The sequence below is a fragment of the Drosophila novamexicana genome, unplaced genomic scaffold (assembly GCF_003285875.2).
Source record: "Drosophila novamexicana strain 15010-1031.04,08,12 unplaced genomic scaffold, DnovRS2.1 tig00004554-arrow-pilon, whole genome shotgun sequence".
NCBI classification, from domain to species: domain Eukaryota; kingdom Metazoa; phylum Arthropoda; class Insecta; order Diptera; family Drosophilidae; genus Drosophila; species Drosophila novamexicana.
In genome coordinates this window covers 1,493,868-1,520,929 of record NW_020825051.1, presented here as the reverse complement: position 1 = coordinate 1,520,929, position 27,062 = coordinate 1,493,868, and the positions used below count along the sequence as shown (strand labels likewise).

At 46.2% G+C, this 27,062-nt stretch overlaps 1 protein-coding gene across 5 annotated transcripts; it reads left to right on the top strand.

Annotated features, from left to right (window-relative positions):
* Positions 1 to 86: 86 nt before the first annotated feature.
* Positions 87 to 26,853, top strand: LOC115769853 (muscle M-line assembly protein unc-89). 5 transcript variants are annotated; one of them, XM_030714838.1, is made up of 19 exons: positions 87 to 388; positions 8,461 to 8,583; positions 8,643 to 9,950; positions 10,006 to 10,347; positions 11,679 to 11,855; positions 11,923 to 12,690; positions 12,789 to 12,860; positions 13,548 to 13,742; positions 13,806 to 15,285; positions 15,357 to 15,517; positions 17,061 to 18,861; positions 19,817 to 20,023; positions 20,083 to 20,246; positions 20,586 to 22,223; positions 23,191 to 24,643; positions 24,882 to 25,316; positions 26,029 to 26,111; positions 26,220 to 26,400; positions 26,522 to 26,853. In XM_030714838.1, exons 1-19 carry the CDS (start codon positions 137 to 139, stop codon positions 26,623 to 26,625), a joined length of 10,944 nt encoding a protein of 3,647 aa, XP_030570698.1. In that variant the 5' UTR covers positions 87 to 136; the 3' UTR covers positions 26,626 to 26,853. The 5 variants fall into 5 exon arrangements, with proteins under 5 accessions (XP_030570698.1, XP_030570694.1, XP_030570695.1 ...); XM_030714834.1 differs by lacking the exon at positions 12,789 to 12,860; XM_030714835.1 differs by lacking the exons at positions 12,789 to 12,860; positions 20,586 to 22,223.
* The last annotated feature ends 209 nt before the right edge of the window (positions 26,854 to 27,062 follow it).

Genomic DNA, 27,062 nt, shown 5'->3' with positions numbered 1-27,062 from the left:
AACACACAAAACAACACGTAGCCGCTAAGCCGACAATAACAACAACAACCAGCAGAAGACAACCAGTCAACAACAACAACAACAACAACACTCAACAACAACACTCAACACACAGCTCACAGCTCACAGCCACAACATGGAACGTCGCCAAACGTTAGACTCATCGATGTCTTCACTGTACTCGGCCAGCTCCTCGAATCGCCAGCAACTGCAGCCCCAGTCACACTCTCAGTCACAATCCCAGCTAGACGCCTTCAATTATTCAGCAACAATGTCATCATCGTCGCCAACGCCAAGCCAGGCGACGTCCTCCTCCCTGCGTGCCACCACCATTGGCACCGTTGTCGTACGCTGTGGACCCATCCAGCTGGTGATAGCGCTCTTGCAAGTGAGTTGTTGTCGTTGTATTTGTATTTGTAGTTGTTGCTGTTGCAGTAACTACTGCTACATGGACATAGTTGCAGATACCAATAGATAACTATGGCTCCAAGTAGCAACCGTTGCAATTTATGCAGCTAAGTCAAAAGGGCAAAAATGTAGATGATAGTCCTGACAAACGTAGATATCTTATTGCAGGGTATACAAGAAAATTCAGACATGTGTATTACCTTTCTTTGTGATGCTCGAGATTGTCTTGTCTTCCTCTCCCACTTACCAAATTAAGATGTTTCTATCTCTCTCTTTCGCGGATTCCCCCTCGCTCACTATCATTTCTTGTCTATTTCTATCTATTTTATTTTTGTATTAACTAAAGTTGGGAGGTGTTCTATTAAGTATTTGCTCTACGTAGCTGATATACCTTTAATGAACTGCCTCCCTTGAGGGAGGCTTGAAAAACTTCACAACAAATCCCACATACAAGCCAAATATTTGACTTTTAATTCAACTAATGCCCAAAACTGGTTGTTCGGTTTTTTTTTTTAAACCGGCTTTAATATAATTTCCGTGCCAATTAGCACATTGAGCGCACCACAACGAAAGCAAAAGTTGTTGATAGCAGTTATGATTTGTGTGTGTGTGTATATTTGTGTATGAGGGAACGAATATTTGAAACTAAAACAAAAGGTTCAAGGTTGTCTGACATCAGCGGAGGCGAGCGTGCGCGTTCTAACGTGACAAAAGAAATGTATCTGCAAGATACTTTGGCAAATTAGGCGCAGCTGCTACCTGCCTGACAGCGCCCCAGAAAAAATGTATTTAAAATAAAAAGCAATAAGAACAACAAGCAGGAAAAAAGCTACACAAAGTGAAAACGGGTAGCCCGGCAATCAAAAGAAGAGGAGGAATAATAACAAATCAATGGCCAACTTTGGGCCTCACATGCGTTGCGAACTTGAGGCTACAATCTGTGGCCTGAACTTGAGATTGAGATTGAGGAATGGAAGAGCTACAAGTTTCGTGCCCCAGACAACATTCAATAATTATAGACGACGCCACGGGCTTGGTTTTGTTTTTCTGTTTTTTTTTTTTTTTTGTATTTTATTTTCGTTGTTCATTCAACTCGCTCGCCAAAACTCATTGAAATTTCGGCCACTTTGTGCCACTTTTTTTTTGCCAACAATTTCAATGGGTTCCTCATTCTGAACACTCCATATGTTTAGCATTCGATTTGATTTACGCATTCTTTTTTTTTCTTAATTTTTTCTCTTATTTTGTGTTGGCGCGTCTGCAAAATGCATGAGTCAGTTGGGAACATTTTGTAAAACGCTTTTCAACACGTTTGCCAAATACTCGCATATAGAAGGCTAAAATACATGTATATTCAAATTTTATACGAAATGAAAACAATACGAGAACTTGTTCACCCACCCAATGGCAGCAGTTAAATTGATTTGTAGAGGATGATTTACCTGTTGCAACTCTGGAGTGCCACCAAAAATGTTTAAAATAAATACGAAAGCAGCTTTTTTCGACACGCAGGTAAACAAATTAGCTGAGGAGCTGTAGAACAAAGTCGAAAAAAATGTAAAAATAATTTTAAAAAAACCAAACAGATGTAGATGTAGATACATATACAAATACATAGAGTGCGCGTACAGAGCCATAACTAAAGGCGTGGCATGTTTCTAAAAGATACTTTTCGATGAGCTCAGTTGTTTGTTATTGTTATTCTTGTTATTGTTATGCTAAGAGAGTGATGAGCTGACACGGGGGCCGGGGAAAAGCGGAAGCACATTCAAAGTTATGGATAGTCTGTGGAAAGCTTTTCGTAAAAGATTAAAGCAACAATAAGTTTTCCAGCTGTGCTCAAGACTACGCTAATAACTTCGAGTACTCGTGCATATGTCAAAGTTTCTTTTACAGATAAATATTTAACTCTTTTTTTGTGGTTTGCATAAGTTTGATTGCGTTTGTTAAGTAGTTTTTCTGTCGAAAAGCATTCGGAGCGTGCTGAATATATGAAAAACCAATTTCTATTTTACAAATAATGTGCTTGAGCATTGTCAAGAGCCGGAGCATATGGGAAACTTCTGCCTGTTTGGTATAATTTTGTTAACAATTCTCTACATCTCCCGATTCCAGCTCAGTTAGTTTTCCATTTAGAAATCTTTCAATCACAATCAACACACAGACTCGTAATTCATTGACATGATTTACATTTTATGTTTCCATATAAATCAGCATATTTTAGCCCGTATCTCCATCTGAATGATGCCCAACCCTTGGCCAATAAAATTCGTTTAATAGACACATGTAACTCTTGGGCAACACATCAATCTCAATGGCTTTAAGAAATTTACGCAAAAGTTTATTGTCTTGGTCGCAATGTTTGTTGTTGTTGCTCTTGTTGTTGTTATTGTTGTAGTTTCCGTGCCCCAAAACATTTCTATAAAAGAATATTTACAATTGATACAATTTGCTTTTGTATCTTTAGACTTGTTTCTTTAGTAAATTCCATGGTTTTTTGGGCCTATTTTTAATGGTTTTGCTGGTCAGCACAGCCAGAAATTGACTGCAGCCAATTAAAAGCGTAGCAGACGGGTCTAAAGTAAAGCAAACAGACCAAAAAAACTTCAAAGGCCCCCTCAAGATTTACATATTTATTTAGCTGTAGTCTAAATAAATAGTTCTCTGAAGCGTGCCAAGCATGCAGACGCCTCCAGTTGCTCCATAATTGGAACTAATGCGCGAAATTCATTTGGCATTAGCATTGGTTAAAAACAATCTGATGGATATGGCGGGAACTGGTGCGCAAAGGCGACCTGCTTTATCTAGCTGGAGCTGTGAAGTATCTATTTTTTCGCTTCTTTTATTGGTTTTTTTTTTTTTTTGATCTGCTCTGATTTGCAATCGAAGCGCAACTATGGACCACGGCGGCGGCGCTAATTGAATTTATGGCATTTTCATTTGGAAAAGTCGCAGCTTTTCACTCATAAATTGCGCAGACATATGAGCAAATACACACGCAGACACATAAGTTAGATATGTGTGTGTGAGCTTAAGTTATGTGCCGTCGCTTTGGGCTGGCGTGGGTGAAACGGCTGCAGCTGCGCAGAGCATGGACACTGGAGTTGCAGCTGAAGCTAGAGCCGCAGCTGGAGCTGGATATAAGGCCAGAGCCGGGCCTGGCAAAAGAAAGCCGTGTGCCAAGTTAAAGAAATGTTTACGATGCTTGGCAGGCACATAAATTTACGCATGAAAAGCTGCGCATTCCTCTCGCACTTGCGACGAGGGATGGGCCATCTAAAATCACGGCCTGCCTTATTGTCACTGTGATTTATTGCCCAGTAATTTCGCAGAGTGATTTGCAGCGCCTAATTATGCAGCCAAACCACAGCACGTTGTGTAGTTATAGGATTAACTGTCATACCAAATATTTATTTAATCAAAAGTTGATTCGTCGCATTCCATAAATGCTCACAAATTTGAGTTCTTGCATGCCAACTGATAGACACCAGAAACTCGTCTAGCACATTTTATAGATAATGTTTACACCTTAGAAAAATTTAGTTCAAAGTTAAATGAAATCAAAACTTAGCAAGAATATTGCAATAAAATTGTGGCTCTTGTCGTGGACCTCTTAAGGCATCATTAGGATTTAGCCAGTTATATACCAACTGGAGCAACTTTATCCACACAAGTAAATTGTTTTATTCAATTAAAAAATCTTTCTTTTCCTGACCATGATTTTTACGCATCAGTCAACAACTGGGATTAGCATATCGCTGTTTGTGCAGCCCTAGCTGGTGGCAACCACACCAAGAGGTGGCGCTGGACGTTGTCAACATGTCCAGTGTTAAAAGCAAAAGAGTTAAAATAATGTATTCTATGCGCAGACGCTGCCAGTTGGCAATGCATCCAAGCCGGTCTCTTTGGCAGCTGTGGCCCGTCTATCGGCGTAGTTAATGCAGCTCCTACTTAGCGCGAACTGACAAAACAGTTTTGGCACGCACTGATTGATAATCGAAGGCAGCGGCATAAATTCACCAGCACCCGATCGACGGAGCACCGGACCATCGGAGCACCCGGTCTGGCTGCGAGCTGGAGCTGCATCTGCTGGCCAGGTTATCTCGCAGCGGCAAAGGAGCTGAGCAGCTGCCGTAATTACCGGGCGAAGCGGCCACGTTTTCTGGGTATTGGTTAGATGCGAAATATATTGCATGTTTACATGAAAGCTGATATTTACCGATAAACGCTCAATGAAAGTCGACTGCGACTGTGGCTGCAACTGCAACTGCGGCTGCTGCGGCGGCTGCGGCGGCGGCTGCGACTGCTGCTTTTTGGCTCCGCAGCGAGTCGTGGTTAGCAATTTGTACAAACAATTATAGAAATTATCTCTCGCCTGGTTGCGAATTAAATTGAAATTTAAATTGCATTTGATTGGGGCGCCGCGATAGTGTCCTATCCACTCATATATTTAACACTGCTGCCTGGGAACTGGTTACACACACACACAGATTCACACACATACGCAGGTACAACTGAAACATATTTTATGTGTATTTTGTTTATTGTTCGTGTATTTATAGAACTCAAAAGTCTGACATCACACGCGAGTGACGCGCGCTAACCTTTGTTAGATCATTAAAGTTAGCGCAATGCAAATTAATGGGGAAAAACAAAAACAATGTTTTATGGCAAAATTCAAGTCAAGTTGAACCAGCCTAGCCGACAGCTCGTTGCTCTACAACAGTTCCACATCAACTCTAACAGTCGGCCCCGCCTCAGTCAGCCAATATGCATCAATCACACAGCGCAAAGCGCGTTGGAGCATTGAGCACACGTGTGCTTCAGTCGGAAATGCCTGGCTAGCAGTTACCTTTTGCGTTTGAAAATAAATCGATATTTATCGAGCTTAGGTAAATGGAAGGAGAAAAAACCAATTATTCTGATTTACGAAAATATATATAGCTCAAATTTCAAATATGTCGATTCAGCTCTTCGTCTCAATCAAGCACATATGTACACATGCAAGTAAAAAACTATTACGCCTCGCACCATTTGAAATACAGGGTACATAAAATGAAAACAATAACAATGTTCCGCAAATACATTTGCATATGCGTATTAGCTGAATCTGTCAATACTGTTTGCTCCCTATCAATTCACACACAATACGTTAATGCTAATGCGGTTTTTATAGTTTTTGGCAATTTGTTTAAATCTTTTTTTAATGTGCACTACAATTGTCAATTGGCAGCTGCGGCACCTATCGAGGTAATGTTGACGCAAGCGATGTGTGCGGGTCAGTGAATAATTGATTTATGCTTTTTTAATGGGCCCATTTCATTGTTATTCAGGTGATGTCTTTTATTGTGCGGGTAAAGTCAAACAATCGCTTTGTTTGCACTAGTTTTCAAAAGAAAAATGGTATAGGCAGGACTCCAGGCAATTGGAGCAAAATCCGGTTGGGTTTTTTGCTTGGCAGTGCGCAGGATAATTGTTATAAACAAAAGCAATTAATCCATGTCTGCAAACCCAAAACAAGATTGTTAGCGGTTCACGGTTCGAATCCACTCTTTGTTTTTAGGTTAGTATCCTGAGCCTTGTTTTCCATGTCTATTAACCCAAATCCCAGCTTGGGTAAATTGAGTTTTTATAAACAAATGCCCGCCGTTCTGAAAATATTGCAAGTCGTAAATATTTTTATATGCAAGATGCGGGCTAAATTTTATCTGTACCCAAAATTCTCACCTATCGACTGTCGTTAGACAAAAGTTGTTTATACTTTGCGACTAGATCTTCCTCAATAAATTTCGATTTTTAATCAAACCATTTTTTATGATTCGTTTATAAAGTCTTTTTGAAGCCTTGATTAATAAAAAACTTTTCAAAACGTTACCCAAATAAACATATCAATAAATGCAGCTAAGTAAATATTTAACAAATATTAACACTTTATATTCCGGCACAGATGCACAAGGGCAACATGTCAGTATGTCCGGTAGTTCTTGTTGTTCTTTTGTTAAAGCTAACTCTCATTTGGCCGTAAGTCGCGTGTCGGCTATTGCCAATTGCTGAATTGGCAAAGTTTTCGAGAAATCTGCCAACGCCCACGCTATTGCGCGTGCACAGCTTTTGAGATACTCAATCAAATCATCAAATGGCATCGGTATTAAAAGCCGGGCACTCGAAGGTAATGAAAGAGCGCTCTATAAAAGCGCGCAATGATTTCATACAAACGATAACCACGTCAAGGTAATTTTATATCGAAATCGTGTTCTACACGCTGACACAAAGTATTAATTTAAAAGCCAAAAACGTGTTTGGGCTAAGCGCCTCAGAACTGGACGCTACACAGAGACAGACGAACACACACACACACAGAACCTTGCTGTTGCCCATGGGGTATTATATCATCGTATCGTATCCTACTGACATGATCGTCTTAGACTTCCGTCTCTTTATTACAGCTAAGCCAAGTTGTGTCCAAAGGCTTTATAAATGACCAAAATGCACACAATTTAAATGGCTCGCTGCGTGCGGCACCATGAAATATGATTCAAAAATTTTGCAATGAATGAAGCGCCATGTGCACAGTGAATATGTATACTCATACATATGAGTATATATGAATATTTAGTGAATTTAGTTATGGTCCGGCTGCTTATAGTGCTGTCATACACCATATAAGGTTCACATTTCAGTTAGACGGCTCTGACGTGACGCGTATTTTGGTGTAACGAAGCCGTTACATGAAGTTGAATTATCTACACAGCACCAGATACACAGTCATCTATTTATGCATATTGAAAACTCACTCACGTCCAACTACGCAAGCTAGCCGGAGCCACAGCCAGAGCCACAGTCGTAGTCGGAGCCAGTGCCACAGTGGATGTGGATGTTGAATGCCCCTGGGCGCCAATGGTGTAATTTCAGTCTAATAGCACGGTTATTAGTTTTCATTGTAATTGATTGATTACTGTCATTAGCTAGATGGGTGATCTTGAACATATGCATTGGGAACGGCAGCTGTGCGCTCTGTGGACCCTCAGCAAACAAATTAAAGTTCAATTTAATAGACAGCTAAACGTTGCGACTCGGCCCGATATGGTTAAAAGATGCCTCGTTTCAGATAGAAATAAAAATACATAAATATAAAAAAACGTTTGACTAGCCCTATCGGAAAAACAAACATATTCGTGACTGTCAAACGAATTAACACCCACGCATCGGCTTCTTAAATATTTGATGGGGCAGACGCTACCTAAATGTCTGCCGTGGCTTTCACTGAGAGTGGCAGCAGCTGAGATGTTCTCTGCGCCCCGACAGCGACTGGTACCACATAACTCTGGCCAAATATGTATGAGCAGGAGTTTCGTATAGAGCAGGCGGCTGGTGGCTGGAGGCGGGGGGTGGTGCAACAGGCATATACATATGAACACACGCGCATCCCAACAGGAAAAACTAACGGATGCCATTACCATATAAAGTCAATGCTGACCTTCATTGCAATCACACACAGCTCCAATAGAGTTGGGAGCTGTTGTTCTTCTTCTTCTTCCTCTTGTTGTTGTTGCTGCTGTGCATCGATAACTCGCCGACTACCAAAATTAGAAGCTGGTGTGCAGCATTGTCGTCGCCTGAGCAGGTTTCCACCAGATCTTCGACAATGTCAGCGACTAGTTTCATGAATGAGAACGCAGCATTGATACGACTTAAGCAGAGGCCGTGAACGTGACTGTGAAAATGTTTAGCATAACCACATTTATGGGGCTAAGGGTTATAATATAAATGTTGATCTTTCTTTCTTGGTAAGTGTATCTCTCTCTCTCTCTCTCTCTCTCTCTCTCTCTCTCTCTCTTTTCCCCTTACTGACTCGCTATGTAGCTGTCGTTCTTTCTTTCTTTTTTGTATTGACACTCTCTCAGTTGGCATCACTTTATCTCTCTGATCGCCTATCCATCAAGAATTTAAGTAAGGTCTTAAGATTTTGTAAAAAGTTTGTTAACATTCCTTAAAGGAGCATAGCTGTCCTTGCCTGCTTGTGTAGAATTATGTCACTTGAACCTTTTACAGAGTCCTGAAAAGATTTATATCAAGGTTGTGGAGCTGGAGCCAAAGATCACAGCGCTTGGCGACAACCTGGATGAATCGCTGCACATGCAAAGAGAGCACGATGAGACGCTGCGTAATCTACAGGTATCTATATACACAAGCTGTTGAATCACTACCATTTAACTGACCACACGCTTTTGTAGAACCTGCCCGGGCCTATGGAGGAGTTTGTGCAAAAGGCCGATAAACTGTTGGCCAGCAAACGCATCAGTTCGGAGCTAGTCAATGCCATGGCAGACACACTAAACATCATTTGGCAGGATATTTTAAATCTGCTGCAGGATCGCCAGCACATTTTGCACCTGTGCACACAGTTTCACGACAAGATGACACAGTGTTTTAGGCGCATGGATCAGCTGGAGCTAGCCTGCGACGAGTCAATGCTGCCCACGGAGGTGGCTGGCGTTCAAGAGTTCCTCAACAAATTTAAACAGCTCCGCATTGAGATGCTGACCGGCGTCATGGCAGCGCTTAAGAATGGCAATGAGCTATTGACTCAATTACAGGAGCTGGAGAAGCTCGAAACGCTGGACACGCGACCGGAGCACATCAAGCGGGATGCAACTCGAGCCGTACACCAAGTGCAACAGTGGCTGGAGGCGCTGCACGATCGTCGCAATGCACTAGAGCTGGCCTGGCAAACGCGCAAGACCCAGCTGGAGCAGTGTTTGGCCCTGAAGCTGCTTGGCCGTGAGCTAATCGAACTGGAGTCGGCGCTGCAGCAGGCCAAGCAGGAGCTGAACACCATGTACAGCCTGGGCGAGTGCGAGCATTCGGCGAACCAGACATTGCTCAGGTATCGGGAGTGGAAACAGCAGGCGCTGCTGCTGCGCGATCGTGCTTTGAAGATCACACGTGCCAAGGATAAAGTCCAGGCACCCGGTCACTTTGCTGGGGATGAGGATTGTGCGCGCGCCTATGCGGTGCTCAGTGGCTGCACAGAGCACCTGGATCTCGTGGATCAGCGAGAGCATTGGTTGCAGCAGTCACGCGATTTCTTTGCCAAGGCGGAGCACACGCTTAGCGTGCTGGAAAAACTGGAGCTGGAGCTGGCCAGCGTCAAGCTGCCGCCCAATTCAGCCGAGAGCTACGCAATGTTTGCTAAGGTGTCCCGAGATGTGCGCACCTTTACCGAGGAGCCACTGCGCCTAGGCTATGGCCTATTGGACGAGGTGGGACGCACACAGCCAGAGACTCAGGGTATCAAGCGTGTGCTGGACGAATTGGAGAACCGCAAGGCCTATGTTGAGGGCATCTGTGCGAACAGCAGCGAAGACCATCAACGCGTTCAACGTGCACTGTCTGAATTTCTGGCGCAGCACAACGAGCTGCTCGCCTGGTTGCGTGCCTCCGGCCAGCTGCAGCTGCAGCAGAGCGTGAACATGGGTCGCAATCTGCATCAGGCCAAGCAGTTCCTGCTACAACATCATGAGTTAATGCAGGATCTGGAGGTAAGTTTAATCACCTGCTTACACAAACCTGGGCTCAACACTCTCTCTTTTTCAGATCAAGGGTGAGCTCATCAATCTGCTGTTGGAGTCCATTAAGCAGCATTTGGAGTCGCTCAGTCCACAGCAGCGCTACGATGTGGACTCCAAGGCTGAGGCATTACACAAGCACTGGATAGAGCTGAAGGATATGGTGCTCAAGCGAGTCGACTATGTCTCCCTGCTCATTCAGTTCTTTGAGCAGGCCAACGAGCTCTCTAGTCAGCTGGATCACGTGCAGCGTCAGCTACTCCAAACGCCCGACGAGCACAAGCTGCAGTTCCTACAGGCCACATGGGCCAACATCGTCGCCAGCTACGCTGAGCTCAAGTCTTCTGGCCAGCGATTCATCAACTTAAAAGTCCGTATCGGTATCTATGCAATATATATAGATACATTATATACATACCTATTATGTAGTTTTTTGGAATTCTCTAATGTTAGGGCAGGGCTTTGCATGCATTTGTGCAGTTTTTTATTTTTACTAACCGCTGATGTCAGCTGCTGACAGCTGGCACATTTGCAGACTGTCCGTCAGATCCAGACCAGACTATAATATGCTCCAGCATGATGCAACGCTTGCTATTTTCAGCCCGCATTGCGAATTGCAAAACAAAAGCCAAAATACATTGGGCGGTGGCTTTTATTATGCTCATGCCTCTAAACAGGTATTATAACTATACCAAAGAAAAGGGTTCTTTAGAAAAACAATCAACAATATACTTCGGGATGAAAATCGCTGAAAATCGCTTTTTATTGGAACTATATTGTACATATAATACGCAGGCATATAATAAAAAATGCTTTGTCTGATACTTATCATATAACTAATTTATATATATTATAATCATAAAGTGAAATAGGCATAGAATTGATATATAAAACGATTAGTCTTCAAATAGTTTATATATAATAGTTTATAAAAAATATTTTAAAGCTAAGTGTAGGGTAATCTTTTGTCTGGTACTTATCATATCAGATGAACTGTTTTTTACCCCATTTATTTTCCGAGCAGCTACTTAAGATCTCAATCAACACTTTTCTTTCGGCTTAACAGTTTAGTAAGTGTATTTCGCACATAGAGCTAGGAAAATATTTCAAGTGTTGATTGCATCTTAGCCAAGTAACGCAGCCAGTTCTTGTACCTGCCAGCTCAGGCACATAAATTTTCAACAATATGATTTTGGTTGGCCATAGCCTCACCATAAACATATATCAGAAACGACAACGCAATTTTTCCCTCTTACATGCTGCGACAACGTGGGTGAGGGGGACGGTGCTGTAGAGTAGCGCCAGAGTGCGGCAGTCACATAGAAAGATTTGAAATTAGAAAATTCGCTTGACTGCCGACGCCTCGAGTCGAGTTGAGTCCATAAATAAAAACAGGCAATTTGCGCTGACTGTCTATACATAGAGAGCCAGACCTATCTCGGTTCTGGTCTGCTCTGGTCTGGACTCTTGTGCGCCAGAACGCGTCAGACCCTGGCCACTGGCAGATGCGTGCCACGTGCCACGCGCTTTCCTCGAATTTTCCAACTTGTCAGTCAAGACACTTGAGGAAGAAATTTAGAAAAACCAAAAAGGCAAACGCAAAACTAAAAAAAAAAAAACAAGAAAAGAAATCAAAGTAAAAAATAAAATAAACTGAAACTGATTTTATTTAATGCTATTTTTAACGACATCGCTGCGTAGATTGTGGATCCATATCTCGAGACGAAATCCTCAGTACAGGCAGTGGAAGAGACGCTGAACGGCTTCAGTAAGCGGCAGCTCGACGTGACGAGCAGTCTGGAAAATTGGACAACGAGCATTGCGGAAAAGCGTGAAGTGGAATATCTACTTGAGAAAGTCATGAGCGATAACGAGGAGGCAAGCTGCAAAGATAATAAATCAAATCAAATCTCTCGATAACATTTTCCTAATCTCTTTCACTCAGACCGTGGCCAAGAGCACGCAGGTGGATACACAACTGTATCCGGTGTTCAGCACATCCAGCTTGGACTCCAAGCAGCTGCTGACGAGCACACGCGAGAAGCTCACCTATGTGACGCAGGACATAGAACGTGCCCAGGAGGAGATACAGCAGCGCATCCAAACCACGCTGAGCATACAGACCAAGGATCAGCAGTCACTTACCAAGATCGAGCAAGTGATCAACAATTTGCGCATGCTGAAAGCAAAGTTGGATGGCATCAAATACGACTATCGCACTCTGCTGGAGAGTGTGCTGCAGTTCCTCGAGAATATTGTGCAGCTGCGCCGAGAGGTCGATGCGTACTTTGCCAAGCAGCAGCCGACGACGACAGCGGGCCCATCTTCGGGCGTGGAGCGCACCATAGCCGAGCATGAGAAATTCCGCGATCACTGCATGGATAAATTTAGATCGTTAATCACACAATCCGAACTGCTGATCGATCGTGTGCGAGTATTGGAGCCGCCGGGCGCTCGCGAAATCGACACTGATCGCATATTGAAGTTGTTGGAGAATTTGCGCATTCACTTCGAGTCGAATAGTAGTGCCACAATGTCGACTCTGGAGCGTCTGGAGAAGATCGAGCAATTCCGCAGCGATCTGGAGGATATCGATCGCAGTCTGGACAGCGTCAGCAAGCAGTTGCACGATATTAATGGACAGAGTGTCGATAGTCTGGCAGCTGCCAAGACCACGTCGCTGGCATTCGAGTATTTTGAACGTACCATAGAGGTGAGTGAACTCTCCCGATGAGGCGTGTGAGTAGGGGTTCCTGACTAACAGCTAGAGATTGGATGCGAGGTATTTTAATGCTACCATCAATTTTATAGTGTTCAATGCCCAAATTTGTGAAATCGACGCAACATCAGCGACGCTGGGGCCAGACAGCGTATACGTTGGAGGTAGACCAAGTAGTAACCCATCCAAATGCATGTGGCAAGAGCAATTTCTCGCTCAGTTCTATTCTTTATTTTTGTTTTGCATTGGCTGCCGCCCTTTTTGGGTGGGCCGCAACTCAACTCACACATAGTTACAGTTGCCAAGCAGCCCCGGCACATTCATCAAATTTCCAAAAAAGCGTTGAGACATTTTCGAAAATAAGTACAAATTCAAATTTAAGTTTGAAAATGTTGTCGCTGTCAGCGCAGCGTTGAACGGGCAGCGGCAGCTGTCGTTAGTTTGTAATTAAAAACTTGGGAAATACATCTTGCAGCCAGTGCGGCAGATACAGATACAGATACAGCTACAGATACAGCTAAAGATACAGATACACAGCTAGAGATACGAAAAATTTGAATGCTTGCCACTTGGCTGTTTTGAAATTCACTCCTCTTAGCTGCACATTTGCTGTTATAAATTGCTTTTGACGTTCTGATTTTTATGGATTTTCTGCCTAGGCACTAGATACAAAAGTATCTATATCTTTTAAGCTCTTTTTGGCTGCGCTTGTGGCCTGCACTTGTTTGCCCAGAAATTTGTTTTAGCTGCTGCTGCTTTAATGGGTTAATAAGAGAATGAGCTGTGATGTATGTACTTATTTTTGGCAGACTTTTAACACGATTTACCCTCTGCTCTCTCCATTTCGCAAGCTGCTCGAGAAACGCATTGAGAAGTTTACCGAGTCGACGAGCCAACAGCTGCTCATTAGCAATCCCGAAAGCGAATCGTATGTTAAGGACGAGCTGCGCAAGCTCAACGATAAATGGCAAAGCTTCAAGGATCAAGTGAAGCAGAAACGAAAGAGCCTCAACCAGGCAAACGAGTTCTTCGAGGTTGTCGAAAAGGTAAAAAAGAGCAGTTGGACAATTCATCAGATCTTCTAATAATACATCCTATCTCTATTATAGATCGATGCGGAGTACCGCGAGATCAGCTACTTCTACAACAGCGTCTCCAACAAAGTGCCGTATTTGCGCGATGCCGTCGAGGCCTCCAATTTGGTCAATGACATTGAGAAGTATGTGACCAGTCGGGAGTCTGCGCTGCGCTCTAAGTTGGACAGCGCATCGCAGTGTGCCCACGACATGAATAAGGTGTCCACGCTCTACAACGACGTGATGAACATTTTCCAAGCGTTTATCAAGCTGAAGATGGACATAAATACAGTGCAGGAACGCCTGAAGCAGGAGCAGCGCCAGCGGGAGCAGCGCGAGCGCGAGGCACGCGAACAGGCGGAACGAGAACAGGCAAAGCGTGAGGCAGAGGCCAGAGAGCGACTTGCACAGGAGGAGCGTACGCGCTTGGAAGCGCAACGTCAACAGGCGGCCATCGAGCAAGCGCAGCGCGAGCTGGCGGCGAGACAATTATCGCTGCGCGAGCAGGCTGTGCGCGAGGAGGAGGCGCGTCTGCAGGCGGTGCGTGAGCAGGCGGCCCGAGAGCAATTCGCACGGGAGCAGGCTGCTCGCGAAGAGGAGCAACGCATACAGACGCTGCGAGACATAGCCAAGCGGGAGGAGGAGCTGCGCCTGCAGGCGCTGCGCGAGGAGGAGGCGCGACTGCATACCAAACGGGAAGACGAGGCGAGACTGAAGCGTGAGGAAGAAATCAGACTGAGGCGTGAAGAGGAAATCAGGCTGCAGCGCGAAGAGGAGTCCAGACAAAAGCGCGAGAACGAGGCGCGCATACAGCGTGAGGAAATAACGCGCCTACAAACCCTGCGCGATCAGGTGGATCAGCAGCGTATTGTCACAGAGAACATACGCAAGGACATTCAGGTGAATCAGATCTTCACGGAGCTTCGCTACGCCTCGCCGCTATTTGTGCGCCCGCTCAAGGATACGCTGACCCGCGAGGGCGAACGTTTTGTGTTCGAATGCGAGGTCACCGGCACACCGGAGCCGAGTGTCGAATGGTTCAAGGATGGCATCAGCATACAGACCAACGCGGACTATAAGACCAGCTTTGACAAGGGCATTTGCCGTCTGGTCATTGAGGAGACCTTTGCCGCAGACACGGCGCGCTTCAGCTGCCGTGCCTCCAATCTGGTGGGCACTTGCGACACAAATGCCACGTTGACGGTGCGCGAGAACGCCGCCGAGCTGCAGTTGGTGCCACCACGCATCTTGCGCTTCCTGGAGACCGGCAAGGCCACCGAGGGCACCTCCTTCCAGTTCTCGTGCGTGGTCAGCGGTGTGCCCCTGCCCACCGTGCAATGGTTCAAAAATGACAAATGCATCGACGACTCGCCGGACTATGTCATCAGCTATAACAATGGCGAGGCCCAGTTGCGCTTCGACGAGGTTTTCCTTGAGGATGATGCGGTCTATACCTGCAGTGCCTCCAATCCCGCTGGCATAGAGCACTGCTCGGCTAGTCTGATTGTGGAACGTAGGTTTATTTTTTTTAACATAGTAAACTTTTACCTATCGGTTATTCACTTCACAATCTCGGCTTTGCAGCACTAGAACCCACTGAGCTGCCCTGCTTCAAGATGCCTCTGCAGAACGCGATGGCGCGTGTCGGACAGAAGATCAAGCTGGAGGCCATGGTCAGCGGTATACCACAGCCCGAAATCTGTTGGCTACACAATGGCAAGCCGTTTCAGCCACGCGACTCAAAAGTGAGTAAAAGCGAGAATCTGTTGACATGCGGGAAAAATTTCACAAAAGTAATAATACAGTTGACTGCTTAGTACGAACTTCAAATACCCTTGTGCCAAGCACCAAGCTCTACATATAGCCATCTACATTATAGTCTTTTGTTGAAACTCTAGGGATCCAAATTGTATATATATATATACACTGTTACACTCATTCTGTCTGGCATACAGGAAAAATATTTGCATATTTGCGAAAATGAAATGGCACAGAGCACAATTCCCCGATGGCGCGTTCCCCCCCAAATCATATATACATACATCTTCTGCTATATAAACAAACTTTGCTGGAACTGCGAAATAACCAGTCGAAAATCTTGCGGGTGGGCGTAGGCATATACTATACGACTCTGCGTATAGTTCCATAGAATATTCAATGAACATGTTTAATATCTTGATTCGCTTTCGCTGCTGACGTCAGCGTTGCGTGTGTCCAGAGAGCAGCAGCAGCAGCAGCAGGGGAGGAGGTGCCATCATTAGCTTCATTAGATAGGCGCTGCTGTAGGCTACTGCAAAAAAAAAAGAAACAACAAAAACTTATAGAAAAACCGCAAAATTCAAGGCAAGTGTTTTAAAAATACGCCGACGCATAGTACACACTACCAGACAGGGGAGATGCACATGCACAACCATAAATTACAGGCTAAGACGATGCCAGCCATATAGCTGCAATATTTTGGCATCATGATCTTTGCGGCCAGTTGCAACGAGCCGTGTGGTGCGGCGCAAATCCAATTCACCACAGTCATCTCTCGTCGTGGTGCGACGTGGGCGCTGTCAGCCAATTTGTTTATTGTGGGCGCCGTTATTCGGTGGAACATATATGTACCATATACACACTTTGTGTATATATCTATACTATATATACAATGTGAAAAATTTTGATTTAATTTTTTGAATATGAAGACGCTTTTGGCCAAATGCAAAATGATTTCATTGCTTTTAATTGCCTTTTTGACAAAGCAAACATGATCTCATTGCGTTTAACGGATTAAACAATTAAACGATCGATCTATATATACAAATAATGCAATTATCCGATTAGATGTCTGTGCCATTGTATAATAGTGCTATTGTGAGGTGCTGCCTCAATATGGAACAACACCTGTACTCAGACGCTTCCTGCAATTTGTGGGGCTAAACAAAGGCATTTTCCAGTTTCTTTACCCAAATAAACAGCACGTCAGCCAAATATTATGTGGAAGGGGTGAGGGGGCTGGAGCTCTCTCTCTCTAGTAGACTCCCGCGCCGGATACGCACACAGACACCGCATCCGCGCGCCAAACATAAATAAGTTTTTGGGGATGGGTGTAAAATGAAAATTAAATTGCAAAAAACATACAAAGAGCACAAAAACTGGCACAAATTGAAAGCATTAGCCATTAGTCTAGAAACTCAACACAAGGCCTCGTCGCCTTCATAATTCAACACGTGGTGAATATGCACACTGAGATGCTGGCCGCAGTCAATGCTTAATACATTCAATTTTTCAATTCAAAAATTTCAGTACGAAAACGGTCGCGTTACGCTCACAATCCCCCAAGCTTATCCCAACGACGCCGGATCCTACGTATTAAGTGCCAAGAACTTAGCTGGCGAGGCTTACAGCAGTTGTAACATCATTGTCAAGGGTCGTCTGCCAAACGAGACGTCCGATTCTGAGATGGCCAGCGATATTGAGCCCATCAGGCCGGCGGTGCATATGCCGCTGAAAGATGTGTCCATATTTGAGGGCAAGCCCGTGCGCTTGGACTGCGTGATTGTGGGCCAGCCGGAGCCAGAGGTCATTTGGTATCACAATGAGCGACCCGTTAAGGAGTCGGCGGATGTGCAGCTACTGTTTCAGGGTGATCGATGCTCCCTGTTCATCCAGGAAGTGTACCAAGAGGACGCGGGCAATTACAAAGTGGTTGCCATCAATTCGGCGGGTGAAACGTCAAGCAGCTGTGATCTGAAGGTGACACCGCTGAACATGTCGGAGCCAGCAACCAGAGCACATGTCGAACGTCAATCGCTGCCAAAGGAAACGAAGCCCAAATTCGAGCGTCTGCTCTCCGATGTGCTCGCCGATGAGGGCGAGCGGGTCGTGCTGGAGGTGCAGACCAGCGGCGATCAGCCGTTAAAAGCACAGTGGTATCTCACCAACAAGGAGCTGCAGCTGGATGATCGTGTCGCCACCCAATCCGATACCGAGGCGGGCATATTCAAGCTCATTCTTAATAATGTGGCTGCCAGCGACAAAGGCGTCTACACGGTCAAGGTCTCGAACAACGCGGGCGATGCCAAGTGCTTTTCGCATCTAATTGTCAAGTCCGTGAATGCCCCTGAGAATCGTCGCAGCAGTCAATCATCTGTGGAAATTGTCGAACGACATCTGTGCCCCGAGTTCAAGGAGCTCTTCAGTGACAAGCAGGCGCATATCGACGATGTGGTCAAGTTCGAGTGCATTGTGCTGGGCAAGCCCACGCCCAAGGTGCATTGGTATTTCAATGACCAGCCGGTGCATGGACACAACTTTCTGGTCTCCACCAGCGGTGATCGTCAGGTGTTGACCATACAGCAGTTAACCCACGATGCCGTCGGCAAGATCAGCTGCATGGCCGAGAATGAGGCGGGTAAAGCTACCTGTGTGGCCTTCCTGAACATTATTGGCAGCAGTCCATTGCCCGCCTCCAGCGATGTGCAGACCATGACCCAGGAGCATAATACTGAATCTTCGCGCGTGACCATCAAGAAGCAAACCTTTACCACCACTTCCACATCCCAGGTAAACTCCTATGAGGGAAATGTGCCACAAACTGAGGTGCATCATTCCTCGGCGCACATCGATCAGTCTCTCAAGCAGCTGGGACAACAGCGACCGGAAATTGTCGAGAGCCATCAATACCAGGAGCTGCACAAGAGCAAGGAGATGAACAGTCCCAGCGTTCAGCAGAAATCCTTTACGCTGGTGCAGTCCTCCTCTAATGGAGCTGCACCGCTTCCAGCACTGACAATACCCGAATCGCCAACGCGACTGCGCAAGGAGATAGCGCCGCGTTTCACCACGCCCCTAACGGGCAAGATTGTGGATCAGGGCGTCAATGTCAGCATGGAGGCCATCTATGATGGTTATCCCTCGCCTGAGATCAAGGTGGAGAAAAATGGCGACCAGCTGTTTGAAAATGCACACACAAAAATATCCAACAAATTCAATCGTGTGACTATTGAATTAAAGGAAGTGGGCGTGGCCGATGCGGGACGCTACGCTGTGACCGCATCCAATGCGGTGGGACAGTCCACTAGCACAGCGGATCTGGTGGTAAAAAGTAAGTAAAATTAATGCTAACAACTTCTTGCTGTTAAGTAACGCAGACAACTATTAACATTAACAAACGCATTAATCTAAATTAGGAGCTCTAATGCAACGTGGCGTACATGTGAGCTATATATTGAAACATAACAGATTGTAGAAATGTTAAAACAACGCTGTTAATATTGATGTTAAATTCGACTGTTAATGTTAACAAACGTTTTTAATTAAGTTCCGCGCTCTAATGAGCTAACCAATGTGTGGTACATAAGAAATAGGGCACACACATATGGCCTATATCGTATGTCAATACTTTTTTCGTCCGTCCATGCGCCACATCAATCAGCTGGGAGCATTAAAGTGTCATTGTTGGGGGCGTCAATAGATCTACAAACGTCAATGCCGACCGTTTCGCATATTGATGAGTTTTTAGTGGCGTTCGCTGTTTTTGTTTATATTCAAAACTTTTGCTAGCCCGAGGGGAACATCTTGCCCAATGCAAAGTTTTTTCTTCTTACACAGACATTTCTAAATTATTTATTTCTTTTGCCTTTTGGTACGCGGTTGGCATTAGGGGGTGAACGAGTGGGTTTTAGGGGGGTCAGAAGTGTGCAATAATTATGTAAATTTTGTTGAACACAAGTTTTTGTTCATTTACTCGCTGTTCGCGTATTTGTCGTCGTGTGTGGCTGGGTGGCTAGCTGAAATGTGTTTGAAAACAAAAAAGAAAATTATTTTTACTGCCTGTCTACACGAATTACTCATTATAGCTGATCATTTGGACGGCTGTACAAGTAAATTATTTTTGTGATATCTTTAAGATCTGTTGCAATGACATACAAAAGCTAATATTTATTTTCTGTGTGTTGTGGCTTTCAACTGAAAGTGGCCTGCAGCCACAGTGAACCACAACACATGGACCGCAACTGTTGGCCAATTCTTCTAACGATTGCATTCTTCTATTCGTGCAGAGACCATCTTTCCGCCAGTCTTTGGCAGACGTTTGCAGGCGCAGGTCAGCAAAAAGGGTGAGCGATTAATAATGGAAGTGGAAGTAACTGGACTGCCGGATCCAACAGTCACTTGGCTGAAGGATGATAAGCCACTCAAGGATGCTGGCATCTCAGAGCATCGCCTGCTTGCTCAGGGCAACTCATACAAGCTGATCATCGAGAAAGGTAAGCACTTCTGGTGTGCTCCTTGGGGCTCTCTCAACTAGCTTTTCATTCACATGCAGCCCAAACGACGGACTCGGGCAAGTATATGGTGAGGGCAACGAATGCTGGCGGCGAGGCCAAGAGCATTGCGGACTGTGCCATATTGGAGCCATCGCCGGAGCGAATGCAGGAAGTGGTGAAGACGATCATATATGAGGCGCCCGCCAGTGAATTCAAAACTGAAGTAAGTGTGCATGTGCTCAATATATAAAAAAGATCTTATTATGACTGCAATTGGTATCTATCTATCCTCCCACCTACATATCACATATATTTGACTTTATCGAACTGTTAATCTATTCTATGCAAATCTATACTATACTATTTCTTCGACTTGTTACGTTCTTGACATGATTTATATATTTATATATATTTATAATAAACAAATCTTGTGAATTTCTTCTCTCATTGATTTCGACGTCGTTCGTTTCGCTTTGCTCATCACACACATGGGTTCTCATGCAACAATATATACTATATACACATACACACATATCGTATATCATCAATCGTACCACCACAGAACCACTTCAAGACAGAGCCCCAGTCATATCAGACCAATCAAACCGATGCAACCACTGCCAACGATCTGCATGGCCTGTCCGAGTCGAAAGTAATCACTGAGCATCGTTGCACCACCGAGGCAACAATGCGTCTAGAGCACAAATCGACAAATCTAGACCTGCCCGAGCTGAATATGCGACCAAAGACACCAACCACCACCACCACCACCACCAACACCACCAACAACAACAACACTGCCAGCATGGATCAGACCGATACACAGGCCAGTTACAAAACTGGAGTTACACAAACCCCGCCGCCAGTGCCACCCAAGCCCTGTACGCCCGTTGTGGCCACGACTTTTGGCCAGCAGCCACAGCCACAACCACAACAACCAGCGCAGATGCAGACGCAAATCAACACCAGATATGAGAGCAGCACCAGCGAACATAAATCGTCCTCATCCTTTGAGTACTTCAAGAAAATTGATGAGGAAACCCGACCCAAGCCCATGGGACTTCGCCCTTTGGAGACGGTGGTGCGTCAGCCGCAGGCTCAGACTTTGGCAGAGGAGCTGAGAAGCATGAATCTCATACCAGGAGCACCGCCAGAGTTCTGTTACACGCCTAAAACAGAGAAGCAACTGCCCAAGCAGCCGCTCATCCATGAAAAGATCAAGATACTGGAAGAAGTGCAGCCAAGAGAGCCACCACCACAGGGTGGTGTGCCCGTCTTTCCGCCGCCCCTGAACCTGCAGAGCGTGCAGCATGAAACAACACTAACCAAAGAGATCAAGGTGGAGTACGGACAGCCGATTGTGCGGCCGGCGGCGGTCTTGGCGACTCCTGCACAGCAAAATACGCGCTCACCATCGCCGAAGCCATCGGCGGAAGGCGTGGCCATGTCGAAACTGTGGACGCCCAGCGGCACTGCTGGCTACACGAGCGATGTAGAGCAGAAGACAGAGCAGCAGATCAGCATCGCCAAGTTGCCTACACCCACACCCACCAAGGAGCTGAATGCTCCCTTCCTGGTGCAGCAGGTGGCCAAAACTATTACGCAGCCGGTACCATTGACGCCCGCACCGGCTGCAGTTACCCGATTGGTGAACATAGAACTTGAGCCGGGCACACCGCCAGAGATTTGCTATGCTCCCAAGCAGCATGAGGAAGTGCGTCGCCATTCGCTGGTGGAGAGCATGGAGCAGAAATTGGAGCAGAATCTCCTACAGGGTCCCAGCAAGGTGCTGCCGCATTCGGTGCCCACCTTAACGCCTGTCACGGCGCCCAAATCCAACGGCTCCGTCTACCGCCCACCGCCACCGGTCATGCCCAATCGCCTCGGCGCACACTACGAAAGCGACTACGAGAGCGATCGCTACAAGTACAGCGGCAGCGAGTCCGATGAGCCGGGCAATCGTGCGCGCCAGCAGCAGGCCACCATGGAGTCATCGTTCAAGTCGAGTGGCTACGCAGCGGACACAGAGGAGCACTCCAGCTATCGCAAGTCGGAGAGTAGCTTCTACGAAACCAAGTCCTCATCAACGACGAACCCTGCACCAACGCAAGCCAAGCTGCAGCCCGAGCCACCGGCCCAGCTCTACTTTACGCCAAAGCCTCAGGCTCCCCAGCAAACGAGCTACAGTCAGGAGGCGAAGGTTCGCATAGATCTCTCTAAACAAGTCTCTCTATATATACTACCGTATATATATATGTGTGTGTGTTGTTGTCATTGTTGTTGTTGTCGTTGTTGTATGTAGCACTTGGAACTGGCTGCGTCCTGTTCCCCTTGTCACCTTGTTGTTGTCTCGCTCCCTCACTCTCTCTTCTTGTTGTCCTTGTCTAACCATTCTCATAAGCTGGCTTGCCCCTAACTCTCATTCAACATGCCATTTTAACATTGCGTTTGCTCGGCCCATTTAAATATTAATAGATATCGCACTGTTATACCATTGTAGAGCTTATGTAAAAGTCGTGTTCATTTCAACTAGGTATATACCTTGTATAATCTTGATTAGTATCAGGTCCGTTTGTCTGTTCTATTCAAACCAATCCTACATTTAGAGAACTTTTCATAAGCCTGTCTCTCTGCTGTAGACAGTACATGAGCCAGACTTGTACCGATCGGAAAAATATAATATAAAAAGTATGAATGATCGGACACAAATAAAATTATTGTTTAACAATCTTTTTATATACCAGTTTCATGTTTCTCAAGATACTCAAGATATAAGACATTATATAATATAACAGCCATAGACAATCGCTTGAAAATAAAAATACTCGGCATCTATAATATCGAAAAGACCCTAGTAACTCGCACTACTATTTTAAAGGCTTCTCTTTCAGCAATCGGTCGAAAAGAAATTTATTCTCTAATTGTATGTCTCAGGCACAAAAAATAATACCTCATCTTATTTTATTATCGTTCAAATGATTCGCCTGATCGTGCATTTTCGTGTGATAATCTTAAACCATTTTCATATGTATTTGTATATTTATTTAACCAAATATCTAATTATGTTTATGCATTCGCCTGATATCTAACACTTTTTCGTTGTCTTTTTACTATGTTAAATTGTTAATTTCGATCTTGAACATTAATCGTAATGATTTCTTTCGCAGAATTACAAATACACCTCGTCGAGCATGACGAGCAACATGCAGCAGAGCAGCAGCAGCTCCACCCATCACGAGACTAAGTACTCATCGAATGCCACGCCCCTGGTGACGTCCAGCCCAGTGCCGGCACAGCGTAAGACACCCGCGGCGGAGTTCAGCGACTACAGCAGCGAGGTGGACGAGCGCTTCCGTTCGGTATCGCGAGCCAATGAATCGGACTCGGATATCAAGGGCTATCGCGTGGTATTCCCACCCACGCCCACACCGCGCACCAACATTGCCAACGGTCACAAATCGCCGGTGGTGGTGGTGACGCCTTCGCCCATGGAGTTTGAGCCGACGCCACCGCAGCTGGGCAGCTATACGCGCCCCAAATTCGAGCCCATTGGCAAGGAGATACGCCACGAGATTAAAACCGAGACTAGCTCAAAGCAGTATCAGACAAGTCAGCAGCAGCAGCAGCAACAACAACATGTCTTCAAGCCGAAGCCTGTGGCGGCCAAGTTTATAGCCGCCACACAGCAACAGCAGCAGCCGTTGCCCAGCGCACGCCCGACCATGTACTACAATGCGGTGGCAGGTGCGCCCATGCACATGGCCAAGGTGGCCCACGAGACGAAGAATGTGATGCAGATGCACGAGTCCACGGAGAGCTCCCAGCGGGTTGTCAATATGCAGCAGACCAAGCGCGTCATTCACTTTGACAGCCAACATCAGCAGCAGCAGCCGCCGCAACCAGCTCTGGAGCCGTTCCCTTATAGCCCGGCGGGCAGTCGAACGCCCTCGCGTCAATCGCATTTGCCGCCGCCGGCCACGCCCACCAAGTTTATACCAGGCGAGTTTCGGGAGAGCGACTACGAGAGCGAAGTGGAAGGCGCACGCATTCAGCCGCTTTGGTCACCCTACGGCGATGGCCTGACGAAGGGCTATCGCCGTGTGGCCCCGCCGCAGACTGCGGGTCGCTCCTGCAGCCTGCCGCGCACCTATGAACGCGTGCTCTCGCCCATGGAGTTCGACCGTGGCCCGGAAATGCCCAGCAAGATACATGTGGATGTGAATACGCTGCGTAAGGAGCAACGCGGCGGAAGCACCGTGACCACACAGCATCGCACCCAGTCCCTCAATCGCAACAGCACGATGAGGCAGCAGCAGTACGGCAGCCGGCAGCAGGATGGCTCCATGGACCAGACGGATCAGCAGCAGCAGCTGCGAGCGGGCACCTTGCCGCGCTACGGCTACAGCACCCTGCATGAGCAGGCCGAGGGTCAGGGCAAGCGTATGGGCTCCACGTTCCTACAGAAGTCACATCAGTTCATCGAAGATGTCAGCAGGGACCTGCAGAGCCAGCAGAGCAGCTCGAACGGTCACGTTCTGCGTCCTGGCTTTAGACGCGCGCCCAGCGAGGGTAGCAACCAGCCACAGGCCTACAGGGATGAGTCGCGGGTCTCGCAATACGGTAAGTACAGTGAAGCTTTTTCAAAATACCAAACTGACAGTAGAAATGGGCGTTGCATGCCCAAACACATGAATTGGTTTCATTCTAATTGGTTGAGATTTTAGATTTGAGATTGAAGATTTGAGAAATTCTTTTTACGCATCAAACTAACTGCCCATAAAACCAGTTTTGTATATGTTATCTCTAAGTTTTGTACAAACCTTTCCAATTGTCAACCACAAAAAAAACACATAACCAGGCACCAAATGCGTCGATCCGAATACCGGGTTAATATATTTCAAATACGACTTTGGCTATGAGTTCGGCATACTCTTTCCCGGCGAGGGCCACAAGTTTGTGAGCAGCCAGTGGAACAGCAAAGACACCCACAACTCCATCAATAACAATGGCCGCCACTCGCCGTATCCTCTGAAACTTGCCGCTGGCAATGAACTGGTCATACCCGTGCAGCACGAGCGCACCCAGGCCAAGCCCAGTGCCAGTGCCACACCCCATGGTTACAGCTCCGACAGCGAGACTCAACGTCGCGGTTATGGGCGCACCAGGTCGCCAATGGCGCCACGTTTCGCCCATAAGCGCTACAGTCTGCCCAGCTGCCACAGCCTCGACATTCATCTCGATCGCCTGCACGCGCAGGCGCCGCGTCTGCCGCCCGAGCAGCTGGTGCGCACAGGTACAGATGGCGGGAAGCCAATCCAACCAGGCAACTGGCTATCTATCGATGTTGTCAACTAGTATAGGACACATTATTGTTGTAATTTTCGTTGATCGCGTTCAGCAGCAGCGATCTGATTGCGTACACTAATCAATTTTTTGATCGATAACAGCTATCGATTGTCCAAATTTTTCAATCAGCATGGCTTAAAAGACTGCGCTTAAATTGTGGGTGATGAGTAGTTAAATATCTATACCCAGTGCCTGTTCAAATTGTATGAAAAAGGGGTAAGAAATGACATAGGCGCTGCATAGTGTGTGTGTGCTGTATGTCTGCTTTTGTGTGCAGGGTATTTGGTAACTAAGACTCATCACACCGTTTAACAGGAAATTATCAGATCAGAGCTGCTGCTGATCGCCGCTTTGAGCTTTGCAAAGTCGTGAGTAGCAGCCAGAGCTGCGCCACGCGGCGTATACTTGATTTAAGTGCCTCTTAGCTAATCCCATCAAACCGCATGCTAACCCAAGTTGTGCTCGTTTCTGTTGTTGCATGAACCGCATTTCGTTTTGTGTCTTGTGTTTAAAGTGAAAATATTCTAACAAAAATCAAAACAAAAGAAAAAAAATGCTCGTTGTTGTGTTGTGTCTGTCTCTGCCTGTGCGTTAATCCCACTAATGGACGCTGCTTTAAGCCAAATCTGCAGTTTCTAATGGTTCTCCAACATCATTAGTGCCGGAATTGCCCAATACGGAGCCCGTCAATGCCCATTTGAATCGCGATGAACAGGCACAAAGGCCGCCATTATTCATAACGGTAAGCGCAGTCATTAACCCGGCTCCCGGCCCCCCTGGGTGCCCGGGCAACCGGGTCGCTTAACTTACTAAACCTGGTAATTCTCTGTTCTATCTATCTGTGGCACAGCCCCTGAAAGATATTGCGGTGGGAGTGGGCGGCACTGCTCGGTTCGAGTGCATTGTGCAGTCGCATCCGCAGCCGCAGGTAAACTGGACGCACAACGGGGGCCATTTGGAGCAAAGCAGCCGGCATGTCATTGAATACCGGAACGGCGTGTGCCGTCTAACACTGCCCCAGGCCTATCCGGGTAAGTTGCCCAGCCATTGCAATTCGACTGCTCGGCGAGCTCATTAATCGTTCTACCCCCGCCTCCTCCTCCCTACCTATCACTCCGACATCCCTCCACCAACATTTTTGATTCATTGCAGATGACAACGGCAGCTACGTTTGCAGCGCCAGGAATCCGTTGGGCGCGGCCAGCACCAGCGGAAGTTTGAACGTTTCGAGCACAAATCGTGGATTTAGATATTAAGCTACATATTTAAAGAACTTATATATATATACATATTTATTTATGATTTGTTCATGCCAAAGTTTTACATTTTATTGTGTGTGCGTGTCTCTAATTTTGTTATTTGGTTTTGATTTGGACCTGCGACCGTATGGATCAAAACTGGCAGTCCCACTGCGTACACAGCTGTGGGCCTATAGTATTACTTGTGTTTTTGTCGACATTTCAAATAAATCAATTCGAATCAAACATAACTATGTTTCCTTAACAATTTGCACAAGAAAACTTTTTGTATGATCGCCGATCGCCGATCGCTTTTTATTTGAATGCGCGCCAGAAGCTTCTTTGCTGGCGCCCTCTATGTTAAAATGTGCGCAGTCAGTTCGAAAAAGTTATGCTCTATGTTCGAAAGCTTTCGAAGTGCATTTTAGCGTAAGATGGCGCTGGCTGATCGTTGA

Bases quoted from the DNA above. Each gene is read 5' to 3' on its own strand.
- LOC115769853 (XM_030714838.1), top strand. From the start codon at position 137: ATGGAACGTCGCCAAACGTTAGACTCATCGATGTCTTCACTGTACTCG. The intron at 12,691-12,788 runs GTGAGTGAACTC...TCAATTTTATAG, and splicing joins ATTTTGAACGTACCATAGAG to TGTTCAATGCCCAAATTTGT. The intron at 26,401-26,521 runs GTAAGTTGCCCA...GATTCATTGCAG, and splicing joins ACTGCCCCAGGCCTATCCGG to ATGACAACGGCAGCTACGTT.